This window comes from Pezoporus flaviventris, unplaced genomic scaffold (assembly GCF_033815535.1).
Source record: "Pezoporus flaviventris isolate CSIRO_AGI_PZ_B2104156 unplaced genomic scaffold, CSIRO_AGI_Pfla_v1 ptg000097l, whole genome shotgun sequence".
In the NCBI taxonomy this organism is placed as follows: domain Eukaryota; kingdom Metazoa; phylum Chordata; class Aves; order Psittaciformes; family Psittacidae; genus Pezoporus; species Pezoporus flaviventris.
In genome coordinates this window covers 2,602,620-2,627,406 of record NW_026892645.1, presented here as the reverse complement: position 1 = coordinate 2,627,406, position 24,787 = coordinate 2,602,620, and the positions used below count along the sequence as shown (strand labels likewise).

At 42.5% G+C, this 24,787-nt stretch overlaps 2 protein-coding genes across 5 annotated transcripts in view; both read right to left on the bottom strand.

The window, feature by feature from the left end:
• RABGAP1 (RAB GTPase activating protein 1) overlaps positions 1-24,787 on the bottom strand; it is a 68,905-nt gene that overhangs the window by 10,700 nt on the left and 33,418 nt on the right. For 3 of the 4 annotated variants that reach the window (XM_061476526.1, XM_061476525.1, XM_061476527.1), the window contains 6 exons: positions 7,309-7,422; positions 6,495-6,569; positions 4,372-4,497; positions 3,838-3,981; positions 2,411-2,452; positions 1,962-2,090 (listed from right to left, as the gene is read on the bottom strand). In XM_061476526.1, coding sequence (XP_061332510.1) covers positions 1,962-2,090; positions 2,411-2,452; positions 3,838-3,981; positions 4,372-4,497; positions 6,495-6,569; positions 7,309-7,422 — 630 coding nt within the window. Of the gene's footprint in view, positions 1-1,961; positions 2,091-2,410; positions 2,453-3,837; positions 3,982-4,371; positions 4,498-6,494; positions 6,570-7,308; positions 7,423-10,454; positions 10,596-24,787 lie in introns of those variants that run through there. The other variant, XM_061476528.1, reaches the window with a different exon arrangement.
• On the bottom strand, positions 18,306-24,063 carry GPR21 (G protein-coupled receptor 21). Its single transcript, XM_061476560.1, has 2 exons — positions 23,966-24,063; positions 18,306-23,569 (listed from the first exon to the last, which is right to left on the bottom strand). The coding sequence occupies exon 2, from the start codon at positions 23,186-23,188 to the stop codon at positions 22,142-22,144; it is 1,047 nt and encodes a 348-aa protein (XP_061332544.1). The 5' UTR covers positions 23,189-23,569; positions 23,966-24,063; the 3' UTR covers positions 18,306-22,141.

The window sequence follows — 24,787 nt, the reverse complement described above, 5'->3', positions numbered from 1 at the left end:
GCTACAATAGCTTTTTTCTTGATTATTCCATCATTTCTACACTACTTTCACATAAGATATACTTGAACTCTAGGACCAGAACACTGTTACATGTACTGGTACTACACCAGGAGCACCAGATGCTTTGAAGCATACTAGGGAAGTTGTGTACTTATGTACTGATGCTACAAAGAATCCCTCTAAGTGAATCTTAAGGAAAAAGGATACTTTGAACCATACCAGTGTATTTGTCTAAACATTTGTCTACACAAAACTATAAAGAAAGACCACAGCTTCCTTAAAATACACTAAATAAATTATCAGTGTTCCATTTTAGAACACAAATAATTACATCCATAAAGAGGAATCAATAACCTCCTCACTGTAACTTTTCTTGGAAATGTCACCTTAAAGGTTTATTCCCAAGTGCCCACATAAAGCTTTAGTTACTATATCTACTAATTAGAAAAGCAACTGACTTGCAGTCATGAGGTAATGCAGTATTTGCTATATATAACTGGAGTCTTAATGGCAGAGGATAAAAATTTTATTACATAGATATATATTTAAGAAATAGGGCTTACTGGGCAAGTGAAACCTACAATAACCATGATCAAGCAAAAACCCCTGCACAGTTTACCTCAGTGGTTCAAACATACAGGAGAGCTCAAAAGAATTTATTCAAAGAGCTCTGTAAGAAAACAGGAATTACTGAGATTAATTCATTTATGAGTCAGCATCTCTCCAGTGCACAGCAAACTCTAGTTTCTATGATTCCACTTTGTTCAAAAGAAGGCTTCTATAAGAATCAGAGAGCACATTTTACTGTGATGCATGGTTTCTGTTATAGAAATCATGTCTTAATTATCATCAGGATTTCCTAAACATTGACTGTATGAACAAATCAGTGGTTTGTGGGAGAAGTCACAGAGCTGTGACAACCCCACTATAAGACAGTCTAGATGAGCTTGTGAGCCTCAGTGCTCCCTCAGAGAGAGCAGAAAGTACTTACAAAGGTTAATGTTCACAACTACCTGCACATCAACCACTGTACAGTACCTCAGAGCTCTGCTTCCAACCAGAATTTAACACTTATTCCCAGTACCCAAATGGAAAGGCAAGAAGGAAGCAAATACTGCATGGGCTGCTCATGGAAAACAATGCTTTTTTGCATTACTAAAGGCTTCAGCTAACTGTGGCAGCCCTAGACAACATACAACTTAGCCAGCACTTTGTTTAATTTCAGATAAAGTAGACCCTCTTTGGACTAGAAAGATCATAACAGATTAACCCGTTGTTTTCAGCTACCTAGAGTACAAGTGAAGTAGTCTTGAACAGGGAATTAACTTAAAATGCTGTTTAAAAAAGCAGCATCCATCCCCCAACATAAATCAGTGACAACTCAAAACTCACATAGGGAATACAGAAACCTCAAGGTCATTTCCCTTGCTTGACTTGTAAGAAATTTTACATGCCATATCCTATTCCTTCATGTCCCTGGAAGATCTGTACATCCATCAGTGCATTTTTAAAGAGCTCCCTATTGCAGTACCTAAACATCACATGCACCCACAATTAAAAACAGCCTGAAAGATCACTTTCTGTTTCTCTGTTGACTCTGTTTTAAATGAAACCTCCCCACTACCTCCTGATGAAAGATACTACCCTGTTTACAGCTACTACTGGAGAAAGATTTCATTAGAGGTCTGCAGAGTTGTCTGCAATTGTTTTATATTAGTACCATTAGTCATTTAAGGTTGTTTTTTTTCAGTAGCCTGATTTTAGTAGCACTGACTATTGCTTTCCGATAGCCACTCTGGTTTCAAGTTCTCTAGGTGGACCCTATGCTGAGACTCTTGGGGCTTTACTGTGTTTCACTAAAGCACCTGCAATGTATTTGCATCCGGACAAGCAAGTTGCATATGGAAACAGACCATGGTGCCCATTAAACATGTTTGCAGTTGCCATCACCACATCTTTACCTTCATATTACATGCTAACTCCATCAGCTTTTTTGCATTCTCTTCTGAACGGTATCTCTTGGGCAGCTGCACACGGAAGAATTTTAAAGCCCCTTCAAAGTCAGTCAGTAACAAATCATCCTTGGTAGTCTGGGGACAAGGAGAGAAGAAACAGTCACTGCCAAGCAGGTTTTGTACAGGTACTGAATTCCCAGAGACAACGATGCAACAACAGCTTTGTAAAGCTCCAGGAACGTAACTGCTTTTTAACCTTCTGCAAACAGGCTGCTTCTGTTTCTGCAACCCCAGCCCCAAAGCACTGTGCTGTACAGGCCATGCCAGGCACCAGCACGTGGCATACAGGAAGTTGTCAGCTTTAAAAATAAACCCACAGTATTTCTGTAACAGGCATCTTAATTTTTTATATGGTGCATGACAATGCACAACACAATATAACATCGTATACTCACTTTCAATAATCCCAGTGCAACGTTAAAGATAACACTTATTCCCTGGAGAGAAAAATAATGACAAAACAAATTAATTTCTCAGTATTTGTGAGCCTGGATATTAATTTATTTGGTGGGGTTTGTTGTTTGTCTAGTTTCTGTGATAAGGAGAACCAGGGTACAAGTGAAACTAGGTGCTATATTAAATCAAAGGCCCAGAGAATGACTTTGCAAACAATGAGGATAGTATCTTTACTGAAATATGAGTGGAAAAACAATGTTTCATCATAGGTTTTACAACCTCCTCAGTAGTCTGAAACTCTGAAATGCTGAAGGCACTATTGTGTATTTTGTCACTACTTATTAGCAGTGGTTTATTTGTAAAGTCCAATTGAATACACAGTTTGTATAGTCAGCAGCACACACCTTCTTAAGGGGTACCTTTGATAAGCAAGGCACGTTGCCCATCTTATTTCAAGATTCTGTCTTTCTTTTCCCACTATTCTTTCACCATTACTTTACAATGATAAAAAGAAAATCCTTAACACTTCACTATGAACACATTTACTATTTATGAATTGAAAATGTGTTTCTAAACAAACAGAACTGATTTTCTTGATACCATCTGTTGCTTTCTCTTACATTGGCACATGGACAAAGAAAGCAGCAGACAGACACAGAGAAAGGGTAAGACTATTGACCAGGAGGTTTATGAATGCTGAAACCCTTCAGAACAGGAAACGCAGACAAACTGCACTTCACAGGAACAACTGCAGACCCAGTGAAGAATGGATGCATAATGGTAACCAGCGAGTAAAAAAGCAAATCATTCAGTAACTCAAGGATGCTTCAGTACAAAATGTGACTTGTTCACTTATTTTAATAAGCTCTCACTCAAATCACTTAGCAGCATACTACCAAATACAGTGTTCTAAACATGATTACATACCAAATAGCAGTGTAAAGAATTTTGCTCTCTGAATAGATGCTGTTAAATATAAAGAGACTCCAAGTTTCCAGAGGAAAGAGCTCCAAGGTTGTTAAATTACCAGCATGAGAGTTAGCTGGGCAATTCATACACAAAGGCCTCCATGCAATAATATTGTAAATAAATAAGTCATCATTGTGTATAATACAATTTCACAACAGAGGAATCCATGTATTTGTAAATTAACTCTCATCCCATGAGCACTCTACAAAATCTCACAGAGATTCAACAGTGTTATAAGAAATAGGAGATTATAATCTTTTACACAGACTTTGACGCCTAATTTGTATGTTTAAAATGCCAAGAACTCTTTTTCACTGCAGAAACATAACACTTCTGCATAAAAATAATTATCACATGCCTAGCTCTGAAAGAACAGATAGTAACAAGGACATGAATCAAGACAGTGAGAAACTGTCAGAAGTTGATCACAGTACAAGTCCCCAATTATAACACATACCTCACATAAGAGTAAGTCGATAATATGGAAGACCATGTAGAGAGGGAATTTTGCAGTGAAGAGGGTAAGGAACCACTGGGAAGCATACATGTGTGCTTCAAGGCTAATGTCCAGAAAGTGGTTATACAGATCAGGAATGTATTCCTAATAATAAAAAACACAGCACAGAAATACTGGAAGTTAATTTCTACTATTTTGGACCTGTAGCTTAAATCCCAAAGTAACAGAAGTCAGTTGGGTAGAGTAACAGTGCAACAAGGCAGGTTTATGGATCCACCCATGCCTTTGTAAGGATGGCAAAGGCCTGTCCCAGTGTGGATGCTCAGGAGGACACCAGATTATGCTCACAATGAGTCCAATCACCAGACTGGTCCCAAGCCAACATCCTCTAGTCTTAAAAAAACCTCTGATATGGACAGTCCTCACTCTTCATCCTTACTGAGAGGTCACAAACACTATCCACATGTAAGATAAATAGCTAGTTTTGAATCGCAGTCCCTGATCCATTCACTTGATGCACGTTTGAACACCTACCTGCATGAGGCGCTCCAGCTGATAGAACTTGCAGTGCAAGTCTTCAAAGTTTTGTTTGAAAAGTTCCCTGAGTCCATAATCAAACATGATTTTGACCAGAACACTGAAAGCTTGCTCCTCAGGCATCTGAGAGAGAGGAAAGTGAAGTTACCACAAAGCATTTCAGTCTTTCATATTGGTTCCATTTGCCCTTCACTCCCTTCTCCTCTTACAGAGAGGCTAAATTGTCACTACTCTTTAATGTGGCCCTATCCAGTTTAAAAGTAAACAAGACTATTAACAGACAAAATGAGGCCCAGTGTTGCAAATGGCACTTCATTCTTATTCTGTGGAATAAACCACCTCAATCACTCAACTAAAAAGTCATCTTTCAGAAATCAAGACCAAAGCAGTTTCTTGTGTTCCAAATCACAGCACAATCAGAATCTTACAGATTTTGAACAGCCTAACCCTTTGTCACCCAAGTACCAAAGACAAAAGCAGTATTACTAGAGGATGCTAACAGGATCTTTCTCTTATTCTCACTTCTCATTTGATGTTAATTTATTAAATGGCATGAATAAGAGAGACCAGTAACTGCTAAGAGAAGCTTCACAAATCACAACTCGGCATTGGTTTGGGCAAGTTCAATATCCATGTCCTGGCAAAAACTGCAGAAACACTCATGAAAGCTCAGCAGTGCTTAGACACTTTCGCCTGACATCAAAATTTCAGGTCAATCACTTGTTCCTGTAAGGAACAGAATATCCATCTCAAGTATTCTTTTATTAATCCGCAGATGGAGTCTGTTAAGAGTGAAAACTTTGCTGAGACATTCCCCAAACTGGTAGTGAAGGACCTGCAGAAACTCCATTTCCTTTTCTGCCACGTTTCTTTTTAATATTTATCTTCCCCAGCAGCCACACTCCGAGGGCTAACTTCAAAGAGAATCAAATAAAAAGATCCTTATTTGAAATCTAGCCTTTTAAAATGCATGCATTATTCACAGAAGCAACAGCTATTGTTAAAGAACTCCAGAATAAACCTGGTTTACTCCAGACAGTCTCTTTATGCAAAGGATAATTAAAAAATGGACCTGTGACAATGAAAAAGCTACAAGAAAGCACTTGTGTCAGTAAAAGTGACCAGTCCTCCTGTCAGAAAGCATCACCCTTCCTGATCTGATTCAGTGGAGCAATAAAGAATTAACTGCTCATCAAGTAAATCTTTCAGATTACAGCTACAAGGAACTAAAAGGTTGTCATCATTTATGATTTGGCTTTTGTTTCAAAAGAAGAGAGTTTACAATCTCTTCTATATCCTTCACTGACTTCACAACATGATGGAACATCCTCCACTGAAGACCAGACTTCCTCTGCCACTCAAAGCTACCGAGAAGTCTTCAGACTTAGTTCCCTACAGTAGCAACAATCGCCAAAAAGCAGCTGGGAAAAAGAAACCTCAAAACATTACTGGCCTTGGAAACTCTGCTCGGTTTCAACTCCTCATGTTTGAATGGAAACCCTGACAAACAGCAGATGTTAACTCTGACACAGAACCGTCTATAAACAATTTGTTCAGATTTCTAATCCTCTCCTGTTTCCCAAGGGTGAGCGAATCTAAAAGTTTTACTTCCAATATAGAGTAACCATAAACCTCTCTTGCTTCCAACACACAGCAATCAAAGGATGTTCCTCTGATGAGATCACTGCTACCAACAACAATTAGTTTTTAAAAAGCAGAAGTTGGTATCTTTTTAAAAATTCAACTGTCACTGGATCCTTCCCTAACCCCTCAAGCCAAGAGTCACAAAAGCTCAGACAAGAAGAAAACAGCCCAGATACACAGCACGTAGTTCAAAGCTCTAAGACCTGGTAAACTGACTGCAGAGTTTCAGATGGAAGGGGTCCTGAAACAGGAACACAGTGACATGAACGCTGACTGCAGACAGGAGTCACTGCGAATACCGCAGTAAGTTTTAACCAATGGACTCTTCTGGGTCTAAAATCACATTATTATTGACCAATATACAAATGGATACGTGACCCTCGTAGTTCAGGAGTTACCAACATTTGTTGTAGGCAAGTAGAGCAATTTTTATTTTTAAGCTTAAACCAAATATGGGGAAAATCCCCACCACTTACATGTAGAAGCAGCACAGCAGCAAGAAATGACTGGCCTTGACAGTAGCCAATCTCTTCATCATAGACAGAGTAGGCCTAAAGGAAGAATCAAGAATCAGACACACTGTCTGCATGGAGCTACAGGCACAAAGAAAACAAACCACTGCATTGAACATTTTCACAGGGTGCATCATTTGCCATTCCAGTGACAAGAAAACGTGTATGAAAATCAAGCTGTGGTATACCATAGCACCATAGAACATGGTATTTATACCTCCACAATACAGTAGCAGTAGCTGGTTACGGTGATGCACCAAGAAGGCTGTAGTGTATTAAACCATCTGAGTGCTTTTACCTCTGAACAGGTGCTACAGGGACATTAGGAAGAGAGAAACATTTGGGACACAGAAGAAAGAGTGCTGGAAGCTTACAACACATCCCTAACTTCACCAGTATGACTGAGACAATACTGACAACTAGGGAGCATGCTGCAGCCAAAGGTGAGCTGCTCTTATCAGTATGGAATTAGCCCTCATCTCCATCATAGAATATAATTTGCCCTGTGATTCAGGCTTACATGTCTGGAATCCCTTCAAGTACAACACCTTAGTGCTCAGGAATCCAGAAGGGCTTACTACTTCAGGTCTCCTGTCTGAATGGCACTATAACTAACTCAACACCTACAATGAAGAACCAGACTGACTCCAGTGCCAGAGTCTATCCCCATAGTACAGTTAACAGTACTACATACACACTCTTCTCAGGTAACAGTTACATCTGTTACTGATGTTAAATGCAAGTTACCAAAACAAGTCAAGAAGAATTAAATGAATACCTTGCATATTTTGTACAGGGAGTCCTGGCCATCTCCCCCAGTGTCTTTAAAGTAATCATGTGCAGGGAACGTTCGATTGATGTCTCTGGTGATAGCACTGTCTTGTGGAGACTCCTATTAGGAAAAAACCAAAGAAGTAAATGAAAACACATCAAAAGAATATCAATTACAATATGCTGGGCCTGAGAGTTAAGAGACTGGCGCTGTGCTCTGTGCACTGTTCTAAATTTAACAAACCCCAGGCTATTCAACCAGATACAGCCTGCCTGCAGGCTGGCAGCTCCAGATCTCAATCTTGATGGATTTGGTTACTGAAGCACATCTGGGAATGGTCAGTGAGTAGCAGAAAAAACACACACACACACAGAGACAAGTGTTCCAGGACATTGCAATGCACATGGCAGCCTTCCCTTGGAGACTCCTGAATGCAAATACTCCCTGGCCAAATTTGTTTTCTCTCACATCTGTGGAGAGGAAGAGTCAGCTGCAAGCAGCTCCATGGTGCTGTCCAAATTCTGTCCCTTAGGTTCAGCTGGAGAAACCACTCTTCATCCCCTCCACAGAATTAGACAATAGAAAAGTAGAAAACTGAGTATATGAGCCCAAGAAAGGCAATACTGTACAGTAAAACATGATATAATGCAGGGACAGTCGCCTGTATGAGCTGAGCATTTCAGTATGAGGAAGGTGGAACTTCGTTTCCTACTTTGCTCTGATGCAATCAGTTTCAGATGCCTTTGACATTTGAACAATAACAAGCTGCATACAATTAGGAAAACCAGTAAATGTGAACAATGGACTGAAAAGACCAATTGGAAGAAACACCAAGAAAACGCATCAAGGGCAAGTCCTACACAAAAGGCAGTGAGAACTCCTGGTAGAGATGAAAGGAATTTGACAAAGCAGAACAATTAAATACAGACTTTTAACTGTGTGATTTAAACACCAAGCCATCTCCATGAAATTACTTGCAATACCTCCTCAAACAGCCCACTGAGGATGGTGGCTTAGAAGGAATCCTAGTCCTACCCTGGAGAGGTATCCAGAAAAATGGTTTCCAGAACATAGAAGGAAGAGGTTTGTGTCAAGCACAGAACAAGAAACCGTAAGCATTTGTGAATAACATCCAGCTTAAACCTAATCTGCCCTCTAGAACAGACTCACATTCCTAATGGGATAACCAGCAGATGCCATTCCCACACCAAGGTCTTCTTCAGTCTCTGTCAGTATTGGACAAATGACCGAGTGAGATGTTCTTGATCCATCTCATTCACCTCAGACTGAAACTATTTTGAGCCTAGTCATTGAAGTCAGAGCTCCCAGCACTGCAAGGAAGGATATCCACTGAAAACAGAACACTCTCCCACCCCAGTAACAAAATGAAAGCAAAACTGCGAAATGAAGCAATTTGCTTATTTCGGAAGCCAAAGGAAACAGCTCATACCCATCACACGGCCTCCTTTAGCACAAAACCCAGTAGTACGTAGTATGTATTTTTAAAGCTCACACCTAACAGTGACACAAGTGAAAAACCCACTAAGTGGGCACACAGAAAATAACTGTCAAAAGAGTTGACGCAGATCCCAAACCCTTCACTTTACAAGGAACATTTATGCAAATAAGAAAATTAAGCAGCTTCTTCCATGTGATGGAAATGGGTTGCTGAAACAGGCTGTAAATCTCCATCATCAGACATGTCCAAGACTCAACTCAAGAGGGCTCTGAGCAACCTAATCTGGTAAAACCTGCTTTGAGCAGGTTGGACTAGATGAGCTCCAGAAGTCCCTTCCAAATCCAAGTTTTTCTGTGACTAGCGTACAACAGAAACCACTCCAAGCTGTCTTTAAAACACTTAATTCACCCAGCATGTGATGGGCAACTTCAGCAGGTCTCTTGAACCTGAAATTGTGCTCACCATGTCAAATGAAAACAACCTCAATTGACCTCTGCCATTTCAGATCTATTCCTACAATTTTATGCCATATTTTGTGCTTCCTGATTAAGCAGATTCCAGATTTTGCATGGATGTTTCACCACGTCTTGTACCTTTTGAGGCGGTCAGGACCCAGCTATTTTCTAGCTGATTACCATAATCATAGCTATTATCCAACTTGCCAAAATCAAACAGAAACTGAAGCCCTCTGTTTGTCTGTAGGTATTTAGATTTGCCTATGATTGGTTCCTCTTCCCACTGTTTCAAAGATGACTTTCCTGAGTAGCTAATGAGAGCAAGAGCTTGGCAGTAGGAATCATCTGAGAAGATGTCATGATAGTTATCAAGCACCATCACTAGTGAAAGGGTCAGAGGTTCCCTTGTGAGGTGGCTCCCCTGGCAGGGACTGAGCACACAAAAAAGCCAGTCTTCTTCACATGTGCAATCACCATGCACCAGTGTCCAGGTTAACGTTGCAAACATGCAAGATGCTCTGTAGAAGCACAACAGAAGAGATTGTTTTTAAGCAAAGGTTCACTATATCCAAATAGCCCAAGTTTCTGTTAGACAAATAGAAAAGAGGTTAGAAGTAAAACAGATAGCACAGAAATACATGATATAATCAGTGCGAGGATAATGAAATGCAGCTTTCAGCTGCTCTTTTTCTTCACAAAATGATATTGCAAACAAAAAGAACAGAATTACCACAGTGTGCTTCATTTTCTCTTCTGAGTTTAATCCAAGGTTAATGCTCCTCTCTGTGGCTTAATACAGACATTTCATTAGGAAAGCATTACACTGTCGCTAGAATCAAGTTACAGGGCTGTTTTGGAAATTACATCAAAAGTACTGTTAGCATTTCAATTTGATAATAATTAACATGCCAAGGAGGTCCATCCCATTATAAGGAAATCAGAAACAAAATCCAACGCTAAACAAATTTCATCTAAATGGGAGCCTTTCAAGTCAGCAAAGACAAGTACAAGAATGTCTGGTTGTTGGCTTCAGCTGGTTTTGCAAGTAGAGAAAGACAACGTTCAGAAACAATTCTGAGAACTTTAAAGCATGTGAATACGGTCTCAGGGACAACTTTTAGTTTCTTTAAGGCTCGCAAAGCTGAATTAAAGCACTCAGCTTTGCAGGAGCAGAGTTACCGTTCACTGCAAATAGCAATTGGTGGTACCAAACAAGTGGGTTTATCTCAGAGTGTTACCTGTGCTCTGCTGCAATGGCAAAACAAGCTTAAATCCACTTGTCTTTTAATCCACTTAGTTAATAGCAGAGACCAAAGCATCTGGCTGGAAACTCTTAGGAGAGGCTTCTCAAACAAATCACTCATTATGACTAAGAGAACTAATTAGTGGCCTCTCTCTGGCTTTGCGTGACTTGTTCAGCACTTGACTCCTGTGTTTCAGTACAATTCCTCAAGTAATCTGTAGCACTGGTTCCTGCAGCTGAAGCACAGCTTGGAGAGAGAAAAATTAACGGAAATGATAAGGTTTAAAATATGTTTTTCAACCCATGGCTTTGAAATCTCCCCATTAGTACAAACTGCTGCAATCCAAGCATTGTGTAACCTTTTCTTTACTCCTATTTTTATACCTTGCTGTGAGAATTGGCTCAATGGGCAATTTCTCATGCTTTCAGGGGACTGGGAAATGAAGGAAACCCTTCTGAACCCACACCCTTCACAAACTGGGATAGAAAAATAGAAAGCTAAGAATGACAGGAAGAAAAAGAAAGTAATAAAGAAAACAGCATGGAAAACAGCCATGAGAACTGAGGCAAGTGCAGCAAAGATTACAATTCTCTCAACAGTTTGCAGCTCTGAAGGAAAGCAGGAAAATGTGGATGCTCAGACTAATAACATACCCTTCCTCCCCCTCTTTTATGTGCTTTAAAATACTAGGGGAGTTATACTGGAAGCCTTCCTTTGCAATTGATTTAGAAAGGAGCTATATGTGTAATTATGGAAACCAGGACGCAGCGCAGCAGAGAAAAGCTCATCTGCTGTACCGGCCTGCATGTAAAAGCATACTGGTTCCCACCTCCTGAACTGGACACAGTTAGAAGACGTTTCCCTTGTGTTTTCATGATTTTCCCAGCATCTGCAAACCACACCATACAGTTAGAAACTCGATCAATGCGATCAGACGGAGAATGTGTAACTCTAGAAGCTTTTTCTGTAGCTTAAGCCACAATTGAAAGACATGGAAGAGCTGAAGCTCCTAGTACCTCTTCATGGGGCTGATCTGCTTGTAGTTATCAGCAGCTCAGGTTTATTCTTCCTAAGCCCCTCCATAAACCCAAGAGGATGAAGAAGCAGCAGCACAGAAGTGCTCAAGGGACAAGATCTGTGATGAAAAAAAAATCACTGGGATAAGAAATCTCCAGAGAAGCAGAGGAAGTTGCCTGCTGGAAACGGTTTGACACCCAAAGCCCAACTCCTGTCGCACCAGGCGGCTGGAGAAATTCAGTGGGGGCACAAAACACGAAAGCCTTTACCTAGAGACAGGTTGACCTCAAAATCAACACAAACATGGGAAAACATTGAGCTCTGAAGCTCAGATTTCCCCCTACCCTAACCCCAGAGTGATTCAAATGATTCAAAATATAGAGGTTTGCTCACAGGGGTGACTTTCCCAACACATCCACCACAGCCTGAACTGCTGGATTCCCACTCTTGACACGATGGGATTGATTTTCACCCTGCAATTATGTTTTAAGAAGGTCAGAGCAGCACGTGGAATGCTGTTGCAAGGTGTAGACAAGCGAGTCAAGAGGGCATCAAGCCAGTTGACGGCTTCACCAATTGCAATCATAGAATCATAGAATAGTTAGGGTTGGAAAGAGAAAAAAGCCCAAACTCTCTAAACCATTCATAGGCAGCACAAAGGGCAACACTGCACAATGGGAATAAGCTATTTTGAGCAGATCTGTACATTATGAGAAGGTCTGAAAATATTATAAAGGTCTTTTGGCAGCTATTTTCAGTGTCAGCAGGATACTGTGTCACCAGGTCTGTTCTGCAGGTTGGTGGCATTCCCAAGATGACTTCATATTTAGACTGACTTTCACACAGGGTGCATTTCCTGCATTTGTCTGCAAGCAAACCACTGTGAGAAGGTGTTGCTAAGAAGAATTACACCTGTTAGTGAGTCCTCCAGGAAATAACACAAAGCCTGCTTTCAAAGCAAGGCAGTTGTAAACTCCTCACAAGAAATGCTGCCCACAGAACGTGTTTCCCGGGGTTAGCACTTCCCATGCACAAATGGGTAGGATTTGTGGGAAAAAAAGGGAATAATTTAGACCAATTTGGAACGGTGAGCTGCAATTTGATACAATAGTGCATTGATACAGCATACTTTCAGTCCAAATATGGCAATATAGTGCAATTCTAAAAATAAAAGTGAATCCCTTGTGATACCCAGCCCTTTTGCTGTGTTCATTTCCTTTTAGGGCTCAAGTTTCCCACAGGAAAATTATAGAGAGGAGTTTGCCCACAGTGCCATGCATCATGTATGGATAAAGCATAAACACGGAACGCACGCTGGAAGGTTTTCCTCCTCTGGGCAATTACGCACAAGCCAGACTATTTAGAGCAATCAAGATAAGAGGAGAAAACCCCACCCACTCCCATAGGAACCCACCTTTATCGGCACAGCTACACAGAAGTCATGCGAGACAAGACGTGAAAACATGTGACGTATCATTTATTTCTTAAATGTATTCATGATCCATTCAGACCGTTCAAATAAAGTGTACAAGTGCATTTCAGAATAAAAAACTACACTCTTCACACAGCTCTGGAGAACACTACATCTCATCAAGAAACGTGAAGCAAAAAACTTCCTATTAAACCACCCATGCATCCTTTGGCTACAATAATATCACTGATCAACAAGTACTGCTATTCAAAGTCTGAGTTTCCCTTTAAAGAGAAGGAGCATCCCAAAATATGCTACCCCTTTCCAGAGACCTCTCTTTAAAGAGAGAATAGTAAATAAATTAGCTAGGCTTTTAGGCAAAACAGTAAGGCTACTTAGTACTGTTGATGCATGATCCATACATTTGGAGAACAGGCAATCCTAGGCTATGTGAAATGGGTCAACAGCCCTTGAAAGTTTAGTAGTAACAAGATTACATCAATCCAGAACAAATGGCAGACAAAAAAAAATGGAACCAGTGGAACAATCACTGAAGAATGTGCAGTTTCTCTGAGGATGGGAAGTGCTGATGACAGGGTCAGAAAAGTGTTTATAAAATCCGCTAAGAACCACATTGACACCCTTAAAATTACATATTGTACAAAGCCCTAAATTGTGTGACTGTACCACTACTGCCACGGTGAACTGCCTGGGCTAAAATACATATATATGTGTACTTTACATATATATGTGGGTATATGTATTTTAAATACATATATGTATTTTACATATATAGGTGTGTGTATGTATTTTAAATACCTATACGTATTTTACATATATATGCATATGTATTTTAAAGCAAGCAATTTAACATGGCAGTAATGGTACAGCCACCGAGTACACATATATATAAGTATATACATCTACAGCAATAAGGAAACAAGCCAAGAGACATATGACACAGCCGGGGTACAGATCATCTCAAAGGGAATAATACATTTCTTTGAGTTTTAACAGCTCATAGCAAAATTACCTCTTGGAAATAATTACGCAAAGATTGAGAATCAGATATTTACATGCTTCCGATTTATCTCGTTCCATTTAATATTGAAAAATATGCAAGTATTATTTTAAATCAGTAACATTTGTCATTTTTGGCTCAACTGTAGTTTTGCTTATTATTAGTCTGAGTCAAAAAAATCAGCTACAGAAATGTCTATTAAAACGATGGGGGAGAAGAACCCCTCTCCCCTGTCTTTCAACAGCAATTCTGAGTTGGCACAAAATACATCATATTCTGGAGCCACCATAACTCTTCCTCAGCTGCCCTGCACCCCAACACACCCCCCTCCCCTTCTCCTGCAGAGTTCAGAACAGGGCAAACCCCAGCAGACATGAGGAACATCGAGGAACACAGCCCGAGCCGCTGATACTCCCCACTGTGTCTGAATTAAACACAGCATTAGAAAGTCTTAAGGGTGGGACTGGCTCTAATTCACCTGTTTGCTTTTCTAATCTGCTTTGGTGGATTTTTTCCCTAGTTCTTTATAGCAGGGGTTTCACACTCACACCTCTTCCTCATCTTTTAATATGAAACGATTTCCAGCATTAAAAGGTGCACAAAGTTCTGGCAAACACACACGTACACATCCTTACCTGTGATTTTGTCTGGTTTTTGCCTTCTCGCTAACGCTCAGGAATAAACTACCAGTTGTAACGCTACTCGTGTAAGGAGCTGGACTCAAAACTCCTTGTAACAACCCTCTGACAAATGTGAAATTGCCACCGAACACACTGAACTAATCTCACCAGTGGCTTCTGCTGTACCAGTTACCATGAGGGTGTAAGGAGACGGGTGGCACACAAGGAAAAGCGAGCATCCTTTAAAGTAAGATTGCTCCACTGTGTTTCATTCAGCACAGCAACCTAAAAGCACATGCACACACAGCCTCCCATGCTTGCAGTTTCATTGTAAACAGCATGTGGAAAGAACAAAACAATTAAAAAAGGTACTAAGACAATTCTGAAATCCCTGAAGAAAAGACATACCCACGAGTATTAAGAACAGTAAAAAAGCTCATCATTAGCAATTGCAAACTCGTTTCCATCCTGTTGCATTCATTAGAGGAATACAAAATTGAATCTAGTGTTTACATGCTAGAATTACAATAGAAAGTAGCTTCAAAGGTTACATATGGAGAGAAATTTATCAGCATAGGACCTTGCAAAACACTGTGCTGTACAGCATTTCTGAAGACAGAAGTCTGTGAAGACAACGTATGCGATTGCAAATCCTTTCAGACAGTTCAAAAGCGTGGCTGGAGGTAATGCTGCTTCCTGTTATCTGAAAGGATTAACTGCACCATTATTTTTAGTAGGTTTTAATGACAATTTCACCTCAAGAAATCCCTAACGCCTCCAAACCCGAGGTGATCAGAAACACGCAGGTACCTTACAGCCCTCCGGGGTTTTATTTCTTTGTACACTGAACAGCAATTCATTGGACAGCATCTACAGAAAATGTCTTTAAAAAATGTCTTTATGAAATACTTTCAATACTCAGTAATGCTAATATTTAAAAATACTTCACAGTGTGGTACTAATGGAACTTCATCAAACAAGCAACTCGAGTTAGCTAAAGCTCAAAGCCTTACATCATATTAAAATAGTCCAAAGATTCCACACACACGCACACACACAAAATCACTAGCACTATAAATATACCTAAGCCACTTTAGTGCAAAGTCTGGGTTTGCTTCCCCTGACAAATCCCTCTATATTCCTGCCAGCATATTAAAATGTCATCCTTTACTAATCTAATTATTGATTTTCAAGGATTCATTTACAGCTGAAATCCCAGAAGAACTTTTTTCAATTTACCATAAAAGCAATGACTTGGTTTATTAAGCATCTGATTGCTCGTATCACGTGACTGGTGTTAACATGTAAGAATGACTCACGTATGCACAGCAAGATTCGAGTTCATCTTTACAAGGAGTTACTTCAATTTGTTTAGCTTCTTAATGAAACGACTCCGGCAGTGACCACCAGAGAGAAGCCAAAGCTTTGAGTCACAAAACTGCTATCCTCATCTCACAAATCCATAAAAGAAAGGAGTCAGAGCAAGAAGTTTGGACTCCTTTTTGCCTTCCTGACAGCCCAGGGGTACCCTCGTGCTGTACCGCAAGAGCTGGCCAAAATTCCAACTACATCCTAATGCAATGTGCATCCAACTCAGCACTTCTAAAAACTTCTTCAGCAAATAAAGCTGCTGCTTCTCAACAGTCCCACAGTGACCTGGCCTCCTGTCTCCCCCCAGAGCAGTGCCTGCACCTCCTTCAATCAGCTCCCCCTCAACCTCTTCAGCACAAACCAAAGATTGTTGTTTCTCTGTTGAAGTATCCACAAATTCACTGGCTAGAGATTCAGTTTTGACAGGACAGGTTGCTGAAGCACATCAAAGGCTGCAAATAAACAGCCTGGATCAGGATACAGGAACATTAACTTAGGTTAACATTTTCATTAACTGCTAAAGCTCAAGAGATGCAAAGAAGATGGGGGTGAAATCCACAAACACTTGCATTTGCAACCACCACTAAATGTATGTGGCTTGTTTTAAACTCTGCAATGGCAATAAAAACTGAAAGGTGACATAAGCCAATATTGAGTGAAGAACCATCAGAAAGCTGCCTGCAGAGACAGAGCACCTCACCTGTCATAGAACAAAACCAGGTGAGAAGCTGGCTGAACAAACTGCATCACATCAGATCATGTCCCCATTGCTTCAACACTTTAGATGGCCAACCATGACACAGGCTGGTATTATCCCATTTTATCTGTACAGAAATGGAGGAGCTGGATCACCACACCACATCCAAAGGGAATCCAAAGGGAACCTCCACCAAATGCATTTCAAGCCCACACTATTATGAAGTCTTATGGGTCCCAAAGTAACAGATCTAATACACTGACCTGAGACTACAGCCACGTACAAACGACAGTATTCACAGCATAAATAATACGAAAGATGAAAAAAGCCCTATGTTACCATGCTCTAGAGCTCTAGATTTCAACAAAAGGCAGGGACAGAGAAGAGCAGAAAACAGACTGAACTAAAGATGCCAACTGGACAGGAGGGAGGAAGCGCAGCTTCACCAGAACAAATGGACTCAGCTCAGGTGTTTCTCCACCGTCATGGCCCAGCCTCTCCCCTCCTGGAAGCCTGAAAGCATTTGCAGTGTCCATTCTTTAATTTGCAGAAGGGAAGATAGCGACTCTTCCTGCATTTGAGTATAAAAACCACAGAGACCTCTTGGATCTCAGCAGAACATCACTTACAAACATGTGCTTTGCCAACTTCAGATGGTGTTGTAGTGAGGTAAAATCCAAGTCTATCCTGAATGACACCACAGAAAGGACATGTCTTTGTATTCTGCAAAGTCATAAAAGGGAAGAACTTTAGGAAGAACCTAAACTAAACAACAAAATAAGAGCCAGGTCAGGCAAATGGTTCAGCAGGTGCTTCAAGTACACAGAACCAAAAATGTGTTGAAACAACAACAAAAGCCCTCCAAGACCTCTACCTCCTCTTATTAAAATTAACTATACTAGATGAATCAAGTAATGGAAGAATTTTAAATGCACCTTCTGTTTGTTATGTATGAAGGTAGACTCCTCTGCTCAGATATTAGTCCCTAAGAAATACGTTTTATAAAGCACCAACCTGAATTAGAAGTTCTGCCAACTTCAAACCCTGATGTAGAGCAAGATCAGACTGAAATGTTTCAGACTACCTGACTCATGAAGGTTCAGTACACGTTATCATCACAGCACTTGGTAACACCACAAGGAAAACTCTGCTGATTAAATACTGAGTGTTTCCATCTCGCACCACACACAGGCCTTGGAAGCGTCTTTTCCAGAACAGAAACTAATGAAATTTAGGACTTCTTACAGGTAAAACCTTTGTATGAGCAGGAAAAGAACAACACCACAGAGATGCAGCATGAGGCTGACATCTGGAAATCCTCATCCAGGTCTGCTCTAAGCCAGACTCTGCACAACCTCGTGCCCCTGTTGTGATTCTCTGTGCCTCAGTACCTTGGACCACTTTCCGCTTGTCAAAGATCTGTGACAAATATTCACAACTGCCCCTTGGCACACAGAATTCCCACAAGGAGAAACAGATTTCGGAGTGATAAGAAGCTTAAAAACAAGTACAAAACCCCCTAAAAACCATAAAAAGTACTGCAGAAGCTGGTAACGTTTAATAAAACAAACCTAACAGCAAAACACTCGTTTCACACAAAAGATACTGTTAAGTTAAAAAAAACCTGTCACTTGGTGATTATAAAATAAAACAGTATTTCACAGATTTTCTCCCAATCTATTTGGAAAATAATAATATAATCATAAACTAAACATCCAGTCAACTTTTTATTGAAAGCAAAAAACCAACACGAAGCAAACGATCACCTTCTGAGAAGTTGTGCGTATAGAAATCCTTCCCATGGTACTAAAAACATGCCACTGAACTGCAAATTGAACCTTCTAGCAGCTTAATTGGAAAGTGAGGCAGATAACCCTAATGAAATAATAAAGAAATTATAATCTGAGATAGAACTTCAAAATTAGTTCATTTAAATCATATCACAACACACAGTTCTTATGAAGATGTGATTTGATTTCTATATTCTCCTCGGTGTGGCATTTCTCTGTGCAATGCTCTTGATACCAATTTTGAAAGCACGAGGCACACTTGCATACAAATATAGCCAAGAAAGGATTAGTTTCATATATACAGGGATGAAAATGATCCAACTGGAAAGTTTGCTGCCGAAAACAATTCATAGTGCAGACTGTGATGAAAAGGACCTACTGTGCCTCGTGTTAACTGCATGACAAAGGATGTTAATGGTCTGCTGAGCAAACAAGGTAATGTAGTTCACAATCATCTCTTCCACAGTTGGCACTGTGAACAAAATTCACCCTGTGCAATTGCACTGAAGATAACAGACTCAGATGCTGTGAGTATTTAAAACATGTAATCACAGACAAACCTAGATCAACATTAAATTAACTTAGAGACAAAAGTAATTTAAAGGTTTTTTTTAAAAATCAATAAATTAACATGGAAAAAAGAGAAATATTTGACACTAACACTAAGATGCTGAGGCAAAAGTGTCTGTACAAACACTGGAGGAAACTTGAATGCATCAATTGGCTGCAACTCGTCTTGGAGGCTTCCAGATCCTGATTTTCACCTCTCACATCTGAGCTGATGAAGACTCTGAGATGAGTAAGGCAACTGAACAAAAGCCTGGCTGTCAGGAATGTTATAAGCGAACCTTAGCTGCAAAGCAACAACAGCTGCAAGCATGCATCTGCATCTGCAACAAACACTACGCTTCAAGTACAATTCTAGTCTTATAGCTTGAAGCAGCAACTGCTTCGTCTCGAGTTAAATCTCTATGCCATGAGTTAGACTCCTTCCTACTTTATAGTATTTTCCATATTCTCAAGAACTAGCACAAAATGCTTCTATTTAAACCCTCTATTCATGCCATGAAAAAGTAATGTAAAATAAAAAGCAACAATCTTTGCTCTCCAGCTCCCACCGAACCCTGAAACTGCCATTTTTAGTGGTTTAGGCCCTAGCACATGCTTTCCTTCCATTAAGTTTAATCAAATACTATTTCAATTATAAATTGCATCACTTCAAAGCCTTGGAAATGTTAGATAAGGTGAAGAGTCGGAGAAAAAGCTATTGGGAGTTTACCTGAGAGGCTGTTCCAAAAATACCACACACACACACTTTGATATTAGTGACTAAAGCCCTTAAACTGTCCCCCAAAGCCCACCTTTGCCATAATACCTGCAAAACACCCGAGAGCAATTAACCAGCTGATGTGCTGTGAGCTTATTATACCACTTATAAATGACTCACTACACCCTTACACTCTGTCCCCTCCACGGCTGTTTGTGTCTCTATAACCAAAACCCAGACTGAGAGAGCTCTGCAGAACAGATCAGCTCTCCCATGGCTGTGCAGGGATCACAGCATAAGCCCTGGCTCTAGATACTGCCTTAATTCAAAAAGATAACAAGAAATGTCATGGTGAAGGCACCAGGGTTTAGACAACCTTTGTTCTTACCATTTCAGATCAACTATAGAGGAAGTTTATCTTGAGAGGTTTGAACTATGGATAAAATATGTTGCAAGCAGACCAAGAGATGGCTTAAAGCTTCCTTGTAACGGAGCTGTCAAGCCAAAACTAGGCAGCAACAGCAGGGGGTTCAGCCTCACATGCACATCGGTAAGAGGAACTCATGTCTATCAGCGATGAGCACTGACAAGTACAAGCCATGCCAGCCGTGCTTCATCCTGCTGCTCTCCTCACCAGCAGCCTCACAAGACTATACTGGAGTAATGCGGATGGGCAGCAAGGAGGATGGTCTGTAGCAATCCATGTGTGACAGGACAGAGATACAAACTGTTGTCCTCCAGGGCAACACACGGAAGATGAGAAGCCAGGGCTCACAGCACACCAGAGAGGAGGGTATGTGTATGCTTGCAGGAGGGACAGGGTACTAAGAAGAGGATGATCTCGGTCCGTAACAAGTTAGACCTGAAATCAAAAATACAGTCTTCCCTTTGGCCAAGAGAATGACCCCAATCCCAAAAACACCCACATCATTTTCCCTAGTATTTTTCCATTTCTGCTTTAACAGCACACACCACCTGTAACCCAGAAGCTCACAGAATTCCCATGGCTCAGCCCAGTGTACTCACTAGAAGCACGAGGAAGGGAATAAACTGCGGACATTCACGGTGTGCAACCTGCTCTCCAACCAGAGGGGTGGTGGGGGATATCCCTGTGCCAGGCACAGGGTGAGATAAGACAACACAGGCTGTAATCCGTTATTACAGGAATACTTGGTTCACTTTCACTTTCCAGTATGGCATCAGTAAAAAGACAAGGATATTCCTTAGGATAAACTAACCAATTGGAGGGGCATAGTGCCTTCTTAACAGCATTACAGTACTCGCAGAGATTTAACCTCAGCTAGCTTGAAAAAGCTGTGGTCAATGAGGTTGTTTCTCAGACACTGACTTTGACCAGTTAGATATGCCTTTGCTAACAGGATTTAGCTCTTGCTATATTCGAACCATCTTTAATCCCATGAAGGCTAAAGAAAAATGTCTCTGATTTAGCTCTGTGCACTTATGAATAACTCAAATACTACAGTTAAATTTACAGCATAGTTCCCTTAGCTGTTTAGAAGACAATTGTTTTCTTTCCTTTCCCCTTAAGTTCTAGTATGTAAAATATCAGAAGAATTTAGATTAAAAAAAAAAAAGGGACATGTTATTTTTAAAGTTGTTCTTGAGAAAATTTCCACATACAAAACTGTGGCATTTCTCCACTGGTTTGAGCATAATTTCACATGCTGGCATCATCCTCAAGTGGCTGCCACAACTCTGGTATCATAAAGCAACACGTATTTTCTCTTAGCTTATCCAAACACATTTTATTTAACTGCTAAATTTGGTCTGATCCAAGTTTTTCTTCTTCCTTCCCAGCAAACAGGGAAATGCAGATGCCGTGCTCTGATGGCACACATGCCTCCTACCAGAGAAACGAGGCAGGGAAGCCAGGGCAGTTCTCCTAAGCGTAGGACTTCAGCTCGCATCGCTGCCCTCACGGCTCAGTAGGACCCTAAGGTCACGCTCAAATGTTCACACTGGTCACTGCTGTTCTAGAAGTCCTGTCTAGGTAGCACTGAATAAACAACACTGTTTGGCCCCTTCTGTTACGATGCTGGAACACTGTGTCAATATACTTTGGCATATATTAAAAAAATCCCTGTGATATACCATATACTGTGACATTTCCACTTCAGATCTATCATTTACATGTGAAGCACGAATCTTGAAAAGAACCTAGTAAAGCTGTAAGAAAGACTACATTTTGCTGAAGCTCTCAGACACCCACTCCATTCAGTCACACCAGCTGGAGAGGTAAGTGTCAAGATACAGCTTTATTCTTAAAAATGAATATGGAGGTGAAACTCCACAGCCTCCTCCACAGCAATATTTTTTAGCCACACTGATATGTGCTCCTGATTCTTCTATGTCAGCAGCATTTCTCAGAGACCTTTTTGCAAATCTGGACATCTTAAAATCATATTTAACTTATTTTTGCTATTTATGGAATTGTCCCTGCACTTCCCAGTCCAGCTGATAGGAGTCTTAGACATGACATCCATTGGAAGATCTTTTGCTCCTAGAGGTAGAGGAGTCCTTAGCTACCCTCTGTCTAGCACAAGAGGCACAAATAGCCCCCGAGAGCCGTTTAAGCCCCTTCTGAAAGACACTGTTGGAGAGACTGTAAATAACACAGTTGCAGAAGCTGTTGCTAATGGCAAGCCAAGTGGTCAAGAAGGACGCAACGCGGTTACTATAGACATTGGAGCTCTCCAGCAGAAAATAGATGATGTAGGGCAACCAGAGGATGTAGAAGACACTGGTGATGCGGAAAAGAACCATGGCATAGCGCTTGTCCGGGCAGGGCTGCGCCTCCCCAGCCTCCCCATCCTGAGAGCTGAAGCGCACTCGCCTCTCGTTGATCTCCTTGGTGTGCTGCTGGCAGATGCGGAAGATGTTGAAGTAAGTGAAGCAGACGATGAAAGCAGCCGGGGCGTAGAGCATCACCACAATGAAGAGCGTAAAATAGGGATCGGTGTTCCAGGAATTGGCACACCACTGAAACACATCCCCGTGATATCCAGGCTTTCCCCAGTGAAAGGAGGGTAAGAAGACCAGGCAGGAGTAGAGCCAAATGATCAGTATGCAGATTCGAAGTCTCCATGGGGTCACCAGCGTGTTGTAGGTCAGCGGCTTCGTGATGGCGATGTATCTGTCAATACTAATGCATGCCAAAGAGGCCATGGAGACGCTCTTCAGCACTGATACCACATAACCAAAGATTTGGCAAACCAAGGACTCACTTAAAACAATAGGATAGTGCAGCAGAGACAAAGAAGGCACCAGACAGCTCACGCCCACCAGGAGGTCAGCATACGCCATAGTCTGGATGAAGTAGCTGGTGGTGTGGTGGTTCAGCAGAGGTGCACAGTGAAAGACAAATATCACAATGATGTTGCCCGAAATAATCAGCACCATGAGGAACACAATAATAACCACTTCCAGGAGGCAAAAATTGATGGTCTCCAAATAGCTAATGGCCAGGAGACAGAACGGCCGGCCACTCTGGTTGCCAACCAAGGAGGAGTTCATCTTGAGCACTGCAGTGATCTCTTCACTTCATGCTCCTGCCTGCTGCCTGCAGCCACTCCAGGCAGCTGCTGTCATTGCGGCTGGTGCTGTGTGTGTGTAGCAATGTCAAAACCGGAGCTCCAGTCCCCAGGGCTGCTCCAGATGCTGCTGCTGCTGCTGCTGTGCATTGTCTGCAGCACAACTCCCCGGTAAATCCGGCTCCCCGCCACTCCCGGTGCGCCGGGACCCAGCAGCGGGCATGGCAGCAACTTCACCCACCGCAAGGAGATGACTGATGTTAAAGCCCTCCTGGGCGGGCTGCCTCGCCGGGGAGGGATGAAGGGTTGGGGGAAAGAGGGAGAAAGAACCTTCACCGACCCAAGACGAGAGTGCTCCCGAAGGCTGACAGAAGAGAAGGGCAAAGTGGTTTACAGAGCCGCCTTTCCCCCCGTGCTACCACCTCCATCGCCCCGCTTCTTCCCCACGCCCTGCTACAGCGCTTCCCCGCCGCCGCCCGCCCCGCTCCCCACCGGGCTCCCGCGGCGCCTCCGTCCCTCCCGTCCCCTCCCCGGGGCGGCGGGGCGGCAGCAGCCTCCCGGCAATTGCTGCCGCCGTCCATGCGGGCGGAGGGATGCGCGGCGGGGAGGGGGCTCCAGCCCTTCTCTCCTGGCTCCATTTTGCACGACGCTTTTGTTCGCCGCCTCTCCCGGGCCGCGCCGCTCCGGCCCCCGCCGCCGCCCGGGCCGCCCCCCGCCCGGCCCCGGGGCGCAGCCCCGCTTCCTCCGCCCCGGCCCCTACCTGCCGCGGGGGGACAAAAGCCCCGGAGCATCCTCGGCCGAGCGCCGGCACGGTTGGCGTGGGCTCCGGCCGCGGCGATGCGGAGCCGGGGGGAGGGGACGGCGGGGAGGAAGGGGAGGGAGGCGGGCAGGAGCGCGGCGGAGGGCGCGGCGCCGGCGGGGACCCGCGGGGAGCGCGGCCGCAGCCCCCCGGGGAAAGGCAGCGCCGGCCGCAGCCTCGGAAATGCGGGTTTAGCCTCAAAACGCGACGGGCAAAGCGCTGGAGGGGGGGGGAGAGATCACCCTGCGCGACCCGCAGCATCCGGGGGGGTCCCCCTGCTCCCCGCCACGGGCTCTGCCCCTGCACACCCCAACCTGCAGACACACACACCCTGGTCCTTCGGACAGACAGACACACACCCACCGCACACCCCTGCTCCTCCTCGCAGCACCTCTCTCTGCCAGGGAAACGGCAAGCGTCCAAGCAAGGATGTGAATTCAAACCATGAGTCGTAATTTAAGGCTTTTCCATCCGAGCCCTCTTGGGGAAATAGTTATTCATAGAATCACAGAATGGTTTGGGTTGGAAAGGAGCTTAAAGATCATCTAGTTCCAACCCCCTGCTACGGGGCTTGGACACCCTCCACTAGACCAGGTTATTATTAAATGTGTCTTTCCTAGGTGTAGCTTTTGTTGCTTAGGAGACACTTGAAACCAAGGGCAAAGCTGAGAACTGCATCCTACTGCTCATCCAGATGTTGCTCCAGGTAGGGAAGCACCTCCGGCATACATGTACACAGAAGACAAAGGCATCGCTATCCCCGACAATCCTGAGGCAAGCTAC

Excerpts from the sequence above, each read along its gene's own strand:
- GPR21 (XM_061476560.1), bottom strand. The coding sequence starts at position 23,188 with ATGAACTCCTCCTTGGTTGGCAACCAGAGTGGCCGGCCGTTCTGTCTC.